The sequence below is a fragment of the Anopheles ziemanni genome, chromosome X (assembly GCF_943734765.1).
Source record: "Anopheles ziemanni chromosome X, idAnoZiCoDA_A2_x.2, whole genome shotgun sequence".
Taxonomy (NCBI): Eukaryota; Metazoa; Arthropoda; class Insecta; order Diptera; family Culicidae; genus Anopheles; species Anopheles ziemanni.
Window position 1 is genome coordinate 12,814,942 of NC_080707.1, and position 10,199 is coordinate 12,825,140.

At 46.8% G+C, this 10,199-nt stretch overlaps 1 protein-coding gene across 1 annotated transcript in view; it reads left to right on the forward strand.

Annotated features, from left to right (window-relative positions):
• LOC131291096 (neurogenic locus Notch protein) overlaps positions 1-3,423 on the forward strand; it is a 78,783-nt gene extending 75,360 nt beyond the window's left edge. Inside the window, exons 9-12 of the mRNA XM_058320286.1 lie at positions 27-263; positions 1,025-1,334; positions 1,406-1,738; positions 1,834-3,423. Of these exons, the coding sequence (XP_058176269.1) occupies positions 27-263; positions 1,025-1,334; positions 1,406-1,738; positions 1,834-2,360 (1,407 nt within the window). The 3' untranslated portion in view covers positions 2,361-3,423. The remainder of the gene's footprint in view (positions 1-26; positions 264-1,024; positions 1,335-1,405; positions 1,739-1,833) is intronic.
• The last annotated feature ends 6,776 nt before the right edge of the window (positions 3,424-10,199 follow it).

Genomic DNA, 10,199 nt, shown 5'->3' on the forward strand with positions numbered 1-10,199 from the left:
AGCAGCAGGTACAGCAACAGGTGCAGCAGCAGCAGAGTGCGCTCACCGACCTCGGTCTGGCGGACGATCAGCTCAGCTCGGTCGAGTCGCCGCTGGCCAACCTCAACAGCCCGTACGACTCGGTCAGCCTCTACTCGAACGCCATGACGGTGCATCAGCTCGAGGTGATCAGCCCGAACGGTGCCGGAGGTGGGGGCGGCAACGGTGCCAACGGTGGAGGCCTCATGCCAAAGAAACCTCCCAGCTACGAAGACTGCATAAAGGTAGGCTCCCTTTCTCACTTTAGTGATAGCAATAATAGCTCTTTTCATCGCTGATTTGGAATCAGTCGATGAGTCCGATCTTTTAGTTTACTCTTTCGTACTTTTCGCTAGTTTATTTACACTTGTGAGATTTATATCCCTGTGTGTAATTCTTGTACGAAGTCAAATATCTTAGACGACTAGTCACTCGTAACTTTCTAACTTACTTATTCACTACTTTGGGATCCGAATCCCTGTTAACATCAGGATTTGGACGCGAGCAACTTTACTGCGATCAGTCAGCATTCGTGAACCATATCAAAGAGCTGGTATATGCTAAATATGTGTTTCAATGAGTTGTTTTGATATTAGGGAACTGAAACGAATTGTTTAAGCATTTATTGTTACAACAAAATCGGACTCTCCACGCGAGCATCAACTCAGAGTCAACTTCATGAAGAGTCATTTTTCCACAGTCAATTCTTACAAAAGAATTGTATAATGAATAATTAGGTGTTGTTTAAGCAAAAACAACCTCTTTACTAGTTTTATTTTGTTCTTAATTGTGTTTACACTCGCATTATTTAACCAGTCAACCAGTTATGGTTAAGTCGTTCTATTACTAAGGATTCAAGTCATAAAAGAGTTCGTGAATGTCTAACAATTCAGTAGAAAGATACCACTAACTCATTGATTTCTACGCAGAATACGCACATCACTAGTGTGGGTTGCAAAGATATCTAATTAACTCCCTCTTTTATCCTCTCTTTCTCTCTGTGCAGAGTGCGCAATCGATACAATCACTGCAGAGCATCCAGCACGATTATGGATACGCGCTCGGGGGCAACCCTGTCGGCGGTGGCAACCAGTTCTCCGATCTGCTGATGAGCCAGCAGCAGCAGCGAACGCAGCTGAACAACGGTGGCCCGATGGCGACCGGCGGCGGCGGCAACGGTATGATTCCGACCGGCAACCTGATGCATGCGGCCCTGCACACAATGGGCGAGAGCGGGTTGAGCCCGCCGTACTCCAACCAATCGCCACCGCATTCGGTCCAGAGCAATATGGCGCTGTCGCCTCAGGGCTATATAGGTAAGCAAGGCATCACACTTCGAACGAGATGGGGCCGTACTGACACCATCTGTTTTGTTTCCCTGTTCCAGGTTCGCCTTCGCCGGCGAAAACGCGCCCCAGCCTGCCGACGTCCCCGACGCACATGCAGGCGATGCGGCACGCGCAACAGCAGCAGAAGCAACACATACAGATGATCTCCAGCGGCAACCTCCAGCAACAGCAGCAGCAGCACCAGCAGCAGAACGGCAACAGCTTAGGCTGCAACGGTGGAGGCCAGCAGCAGGTGCAGCAGCTGTCCGGGCTGGGCAGCAACAATGGCGGCGGGGGTAACAACACATCCAACAGTGCAATGCTGGCCGGTCTGCAGATGAACTTCAACGGTTCCTCTGGTCTCGAGCTGGCCGGATTCTGCAGTCCAACTGGTACGGATACGCCACCTTTTTTCCGTTCTCTGTGTGGTTTGTGTGTGAAAGAAGCACATTTGTCTAACTGTTGCTTTATGTTTCTCCCCACACAGGTCAAGGATCTCAAGCATCGACCTCTCAGAACAATACCGGCACGGCCGCGGCCCACCTTTCACCGCTGAGTCAGCAGCAGCAGCAAGTACTTGTGATGGTTCAGCAGCAGCAGCAAGCTCAGCTCAACAATCAACAGCACCAGCAGCTGCAGCAGCAGCTTCAGCAGCAGCAACAGCAGGTGCAGCAGCACCAGGTGCAACAGGTGCAGCAGCAGCAACAGCAGCAGGTACAGCAGGTACAGCAGCAGCAACAGCAGCAACAGCAGCAGCAGCAGCAGCAGCCGTCCTTCTATCAATACCTGACGCCACCGAGTCAGCACAGTGGCGGCGTGACGCCGCAGCATCTGGTGCCAACGCTCGACAGCTACCCGACGCCCTCGCCGGAGTCGCCCGGCCACTGGTCAAGTTCCTCGCCGCACTCGACGTCCGACTGGTCCGAGGGTGTGCAGTCGCCGGCGAACAACGTGTACGTGACGAGCGCCGGCGGCCACCAGGCCAACAAGGGCTCCGAGGCGATCTACATCTGAGAGATCCGCCAGCCCCGAACAGCACCGCTCACATGACACAGCATTATCACACTCGAGGCCAAAGGAGGAGACACGTTATATGATGCGTTTGTTGGTGCTGTGCTCGAGTGGAAGCAGCCCCAGCTTGTCCCGAGCTTCTTCCACGAGCTCGAGCTAGCCTCTCCTCCCATTTTTTTTTAAAATACTAAACGAAATGTCCTCATGACGGCGGCACCCACCGCCGGTAGTTATACTCGAAGCAAACACAAAAACACTCCCACACAGAGATAAGACAGTCTTAAAACTGATTAATGCTTGTTAGGTACTAGAAGAATAGCTTTTTTATTTTTTTATATTTTCATATTTTAATCCGCACAACGCAAGCGGAAAACCAGCCGCGGTTGGTAGTGATTAAAAGTGGAGCGGGTTATCACCCTGGATATATACTTGACCACGCGCGCCTGGTGTGTTGTGTAAAAACAGGACGAGCAAAGGAAGGAGAAAACAACTCAAAAACCAGATACGACAAAGGCGGAGAACGATGTAATATTAGAGAAAAGCGCGAAACTTCGGACGACGTCTGTTTTAGCTCCTTTATTTTTCTTTTAGCGAATAGTGTAGCCAACAGAGCCCCCTTTTCCCCACACCACTCCCTTCAGAGCGTAAAGTGAATGTTTATTTGGTTAGAGAGCCCCCGGGGTTAGCCGAAAGGGCCGAGCCGAAGCGAGTTAAGGGAAGCAGGACGCGTTGATCCTTTGTTTTTTTAACAACCCGGTGCTGCGGTGTGGTATGTCCAACCCCGCACGGCTCCCCGTAGCTGCTCAGGCCCTGCCCTGAGCAAGGGCAGGAGTTGGCGGTGCTCGCGTCACCGACTGCATCACTGCGATGTAAGATTTTTGTACATATATATACTGTTTGTTAATTGTTTGTGTAAGCTCCACTCTCTCTATGTACCGTACTTTGGCTACTCGTAGGCAACAACTCACGTTCTCATACCTTTGCCAGGATATGTTTTAACTTTTTTGATATTTTAAAAAACCACTCTCTACACACAGACTCTTTCGATACAGGTACTAGTGCATTAGTACGGCGCGATACGATACTCGAAAAGCAAGGTCCGAGGCAGTGAAAGCCATCAGCCCGCGTTTGATTAGTTTCATTTCGAAACGCAGCAATCAGTTACTCTGTAGATTTTCGATCATGCATATAAACACACCCATACATATACACTCATATGATATAATAGTAGTAAGTACCTTTAGACACCTAAGGACGCCCTATCGTAGGCCCCCGTTTCTTACGTTTCGACAACGCCCGCCCCACATCCTAATTTTTTAGAAGTGGTGGTGGTAGTGGAGAAAGCAAGTCAAACCACCAAGTTTTGCCTTCATTTCTTCCGCGACGAATGTTTCACTGGAGCACTTAAAAGACGCCAAAATGGACGACATGTAAACTGGAAGGGAAATATAGATAAAGAAAAAACGAGATCGGAGGAGGACAGGAGTGAGGTAGACGATGGACGCACATGGGCGAAGGATTTGGAAAGGAAAACACACCGCAGGTCGAGTCGGAATCGAAAGGAATCGGGTTTCGATCCATCGTATTTCCCTTCGCCTCGCGCGTGGTTTGTAAGTTTTGCCTTCAACAAAAATACAGAAAGAGATTTGTTCACGACTGTCCTCCTTTTTTTTAAATTTTTGTACTACACTTCGTATCACTTCACTCTAGCATAATAATTATTACAAACATTTTACTATTTTAAAACTAGCGAGTAGCAACGTGTAGAATAACGAATTTGTCGTAATCTCTTTAAAAACAAACACACACACACAAACTCATTGTTAGTAGTTGCTTGGTTCGTTTTATTGCGAATTTTAATGTCTGTTCTCGCGTACTGAGATTCGTGAACGAAGAGAGAGAGAGAGAGTGAGGTATAGTAGCATTTATCAAACGTCTTGGTCGAGTCGATTTCATCAACTGCAACTGCACAGAAAGAGTACGTAACACCCGTTCCACTTTCTCCTCCCCCATACTCAAAACCCTAATCCCGGCAAGAATACAACTCACCATTCAAGTTCATTTTGCATAAATATGCAACACAGGATACAACAAGCACACGAAAAAGTGCAAAAGCAACAGCATAGCATAATTACGATTCTGGATTTGCCGGAAGCACACTCATTTCAGCGTGGGGTTGCGGGGAGGGACGAAAGAAGGAAAGGAAAGGGATTTTACTTGCGAAAACGACCCGGAAACGGCATTTGTGTAGCACCACAGCGAAACACGCTAGCAAAACTGATGATGATAATCATGATGTGTAAGCGCGACAGACGTAGTTGAATAGAAGGAGTTTAACGTGAAATAGATGCAGGAATTTTAAATAAAATATTTTATAAAAACATAACCGAATGTGAATTGTTTGTAAAGTTGAAAGAAATACGAGGGTTGGGAATGGGAAGCAGGTCCTTTTCTAACAAAAAGGGTTTACCCTAGACACGCACCTCTTAGCGGCAGCTTAAAGAAAGCGCCACCTAGCGGCAAAGCTCAAACAACGAGAGCTTCCGGTTGCCCTCGAAAGCTTTTTAATTCCAATTTAAATTGTTGAACTTTACACAACTTCTTTTCCTAACATATTTTTGCCATCATAATGTTATTTTATCTCATTTTTACTAATTTTACCACATTGTCTACCTTCTGTTGGAGTGAGAGTGTTTCTTGGAGTGTTACAATTTGTTCTGCGCAAATGTTTGCGCATTTTGCTGAACATAGGAAAAACTAAACTAAAGTTTCTTGTAATTTCGCACTGCATAAAATCGAGAGATTCACATCAAATGCTTGGAAAATGGGTGTTACAGGAAAGAAGTTAAGAGAAAACAAAATTAGAATTGTTTGTAAATAATAGTGTTATACCGTAGCGTTTCTTTACATTTGTACTATACTTAATATGTTTAATGCATTTATGAAGTTTAACCAAATAACATCTTCAATAAATCAAGCTGAATTTCATGACTTTCACTTCCCGAGATTAAGCGTGCTTAAAACGCGCTCAAGGACACTTGCGTAGTGAAGCATAGTACCGTTATCTCACCCGCGTGAGCACCGTGCTATTGTTTTAGTATCGTTAGCTCACTCTCGGCTTCGCATGCGTTATCACTCGTGGCGCTTCGTGCCTAGCGTAAGCCCGCTTGACACTTGCATCCTCAGATCGTTGTCGATAGTTTTATCGTGAAGAGGTGTTTCACTTTCTAAGCTGGGAAAAAATACCTCCGTTGGGGCAGTGGGGCATGTTGTTCGAGTGTCTGGTCTGGGAATGCAGCGGAGTGGTTGTAGTGCACGCTAACTTAATCAGTGTTGTGCAGTGATTGATTTTATTGTGAGTGATCACTCGTTGAATCCTTCGGCCATATCGCGGATCCTGAAGTAACAACAGCACGAAACGAAACGCCATACGGTAAGTGCCTTTAGAGCGAATATTGAAAAAAGTAAACTAAATTTTGTACCCAAGTTTTAAGATGGAAAAAAATTAACAAAGCAGAATCAAACATGTATCAGAGTTTCATCCTATATTTTGCCTACATTGCATTAAGATTCGGAAGGCTCTGCTTACTTCTACGGTAGATACGTACACAAAGCGAAGTTTTGTAAGGAGCTTGGGCGTGCAAGAAGGAGCGCCAGATATTGCCAGCGAAAGCATGAATGTGTAGATAAAAAAAGACATCTCCAGCGAATATTAACTACACGTTGTCGGGGTGCGAGTGATAGTTCCCGGTAGAGCTATTGTGGAGCCACCTGCCACACTCAGCAACGCATGCCAATGACAAGTTGTGTTATTCGTGACTTTGTTATCGTTTTCGAAAATCAACGACCGAGTGTATTGTTTTCCTAGCCAGCCACCGGTTGGACACACGGGACCGAATCATTCCAAACAGACAATGGCCCAGCCGTGTTGATGGCCTGAAGTTGACTTCTGTTTTGCCGGTGCCGGTTTTGCACCACGCAAGATCCATCCGAGGAGCGGATTTAATAATCGACAACGAAATATTTCCCCTTGAAAACGGGGTGTGGAAAGGAGAGCGGGGGGGAAGCTTGTGTACCCCGTGTGGAGTGCGAGACACCATTCCGAGCATGCTTTTAGTCTAATGAGCGATAATGGATTATATTTTCCACGTACGATTGGCGACGGATGCGATGGGATTGGACGCCCGAAGGGGTGTCCGGAGCGAGGACACGATAGTTTTTCGTCCGAGAGGAAACGAGTCAATTCATCTCGCCGTGGTGGGGAAGAGATAGAGAGGGTGTGGTGGGGGAGGGAAAAAACGGTTTGTCAAAGTGAGGAGACAATCGGGAAAGATAAATAATCGTCCGCCACTAAACTCGAAGCACGATGAAAAGTTCGCCCATGTCACACATGATGCTCTCCTGACCGGAAGAACAGTATGGAATAGTGTAGCGAGGGAAGGAGGAGGTAGAGGGAGAGGGCAAAAAGGGTACCGAACCCGTGCCAGCCCGCTAAGTGAGTATGATAAATGGTTTTTTCCCGATGTGTTCGCCTCGGGCGCAAAGCTAAAAACGAAACAATAATCATGTCCGTCGACGAGCAGCGTTGGAGGGTGTGAGGGAGGAAGAAAAGAGGGAGAGGCACGATGACAACCACAACAATCGGGACTTGCTTTTGGAGGAAGGGAGGACACCCAGTTTGGGAGTTGTGCAGTGGAAACGCGAAATGTTGATGATCGTTCCGTCAAAAAGTCGACGTGTAGCAGAAAAAGGACTGTCCGTAACTTCCTTCCAAAGGAGTGCAAGAATCTCCCGAAAACAGATCATCACCATGCCAGCGGAGGAGCTAAACCTAAACCACAATTGTGCACCATTTAATCGTCACCAATTTGGTGGTTAAACGCTATCCTTTAGCTTCCAGATAGGTGAAGCCATCTTCCTTTAGTTCCGCCTACGCCAGCTTGGCACGGAAGGAACGGCAACCCATTGGAGAATAATACCCTCACCTCCTCTCCCCTGCCACAGTGCTTAGTTGATGATGGTGAACCGGCTGCCGGACTCCCAACCGGGACTAATTTTGCTAAGTAGTTTTCCGAATGCACTCCAGTAAATATGTTTTCAGGGTGGAAACAAAGACTACAAGGGACATCGGTGGCTGGTGTCTTCATTTATCTTGTGGGCGAAATGCGCTGCTTTACCTCGCCGACCCACTTGGGATGGTCACTCCTACCGGCCGTCGACCCGGATCATCCCGAAACATTGACAAATGAATTTGACAGTTTAATCAAAGCCAACACTTGACAGCTCTGGCGGCGCGCGCGGCGTCCCTTTTCCAAAGCGTGAGGTTAAGGTACGTGCGCTTCCAGCGTTCGAAAGGTACATGCGTAGAAACGGACAACACTTTCACGCTCGACAGCTTCATCAACCGCATCAAACGCTTCCCGGAGAGGGGTCCGTGATTTCTTCTTGTCGCTTCAGTTTCGTTCCCACCGGTCATTTTTCCCCCACCAGGGTGATGAAGGGACGCAACCACTGACCACCGGGACCGGACGTTCGGTGCATCAAAAATGCATTTTCTTGCTCGGGGTATCGATTATCGTGGATAAATCAATCAGTCGCAGACTCCTGCAAACCTGCGGCCGCGTGACAGGGATTTCGTTCCGGAAGGTCAGCGAGGGTCCGAAATGGTCCACGCTGGACAGCGCCAGAGCTGACCATTCAGGCAGGGGGAAGCGAACAAATGCCGGCAAGATTGAGAGTAATTAAATTACAAACCTTCCCATCCATTAAAAGGCGTCCGGATGCGGTCGCACGGTGCTTGACCTTGGAGTGGATCCAATCGGGGCATGTAGTGGAAATCGCACGCACGCACGCACGCACTCGACCGGTTCGGAACGTTCCGAAGGCCACGTGCCGGTCCGTGGTTGGGTCCAGCGTGGGAGCGATGGCTAGAAGGAAACGGCCAAGCAACGCGTTAACAAGCGCCTAATTACCAGGAGTCATTACAACCAAACTGACCGCTTGTAGGCCATCGCCCGTTCAGGCACGGGTGTGAAACCTCGTGGCAAGGATAATTGCTTTTAAATCGGGACTTTTCAACAAATCCCGTGCCGTGCCAAGTGTTCCACATGCCCATAAAGCCCTTTCCTGTCCTTTGGGAAGCTGGTTTGTCCAGCAAGTCCAGGGAGGTTCCTGCGGTTGCGATGTAGAGCTGTAAATCCTCAGCAATTGACAAATGCAGTCAGCTGCAGAACACAGAAAGGTACCTCCTTTCGCCACAAAACGGCCTATAACTAGCCCTACCTAGCAGGTTTTGGGTTGTCGTTCTTCAATATTTTTACAGACGCCATTAGCTGCACTTCTTGAATACCTCCATAAGGTATCTACTGGATTTAAGTTCATTGACGGAGCTGATCAGGTGTGGGGGCATCGATTTTATAAGGCATGAACCAATCACTATTTTCTATACTTGTTCGCATCGCCATAACTTGTTGGAAATTTAACTTTTTACGCCGAAATTTACAAATGGAAGGCTTCAACGTGATATTAGAACTATGATCTAAATTTAGTTCTTCGTTTTACATGTAGGGTCACTATGTTAGGCAAATAGAACTCAACCCACATAATACAACTATAATTCTAAATCAGAAAACATATAAAATCAGAAAAAAATAACTCAAGAAAGAGAAATCCAACCAATTCCAAAACATTCATAAACCACTATATAATCGATTTTAAAACCCCATTTCCTATAGACTCCTACCGTCGATTCTTATCTAATTTTGCTTTTTTACGTCTCTTTAAGATTTCTACTAATTTGTTTAACAATTTTGCTCTATTTTTCATTTCAATCGATTAACAACTTCGATTTGCATGGTTTTGTTTTGGTTTTACCACAACCAATCCTGTTCTCTAACAAATTTGTATCGTATGCGAACAACCTAACCGCTGTTAGTTTTCTTCCTTTAAACAAGTTTTTTTAAACATTTTTTACCTCTCTATTAAAAAATTCACTTTGGCATGATTACCATTTTTCTCGAAATTTAGGTAAAACGATTTATTATTTTAGTATTGTTTTATAATTATAGTATTTTAGATTGTGATAGTCATACTGTTCAATTGCGAATGGCTTACTCTCTGACATCACGGCATCAGAGTAAATCTATCCCGTGTGGAATTATAGTCCACCGGGGCAAACCGTCACGCTGCTGATGCAGGGGTGGCAGGTGGAGTGATTTAAATGTAAAGTAATTTGAATTTATTTTATGTCAACGCTCGATTTGCAAATCGCGCGCCCGATGGATTGTAAATGTTCATGGGATTAAACCCCGGGCGCGTCCTACCGAAAAACCCCAACGAACGGTAGGTGTGATTCTGCATATGGGCCATAAATTTTATTTCCGAATGCCCCCCCCCCTATGTCTCTGTTGAACCCCTCCTGTCACCTCTAATGGTGGACGTTTCCTAACACCCTTTTTCCCTGCTCCACTCACGAGTGAAACGCAAGGTTCGATATGTAATCAGGTGATGACAGCCGAGTGCAATCGGCAAAGAAATGGCTGGCGAGCGGTGAGTCCATCAAATGCAATTGCATTTTCCCCCCCCCCCCCCCCCCCCCCCCCCCCCCCCCCCCCCCCCCCCCTTCCATACGCCAGCTCCTTGGCCTGGAGAAAAGTGAGGGGGGTTAGCTGTTCTATGTAAATTATTTGCACATTCATTTTAATGCACCGGCTGTGCGGGTGCATTTTCGTTTATGCTCGTTTTTACTACTTTTACATCATGGACACATGTGTGTGTGTGTGTCACGGTCGTGTTAGAGAGTAGTTTTGTGTCGTATGGAAATTAGTTCACCAATATGGCGTT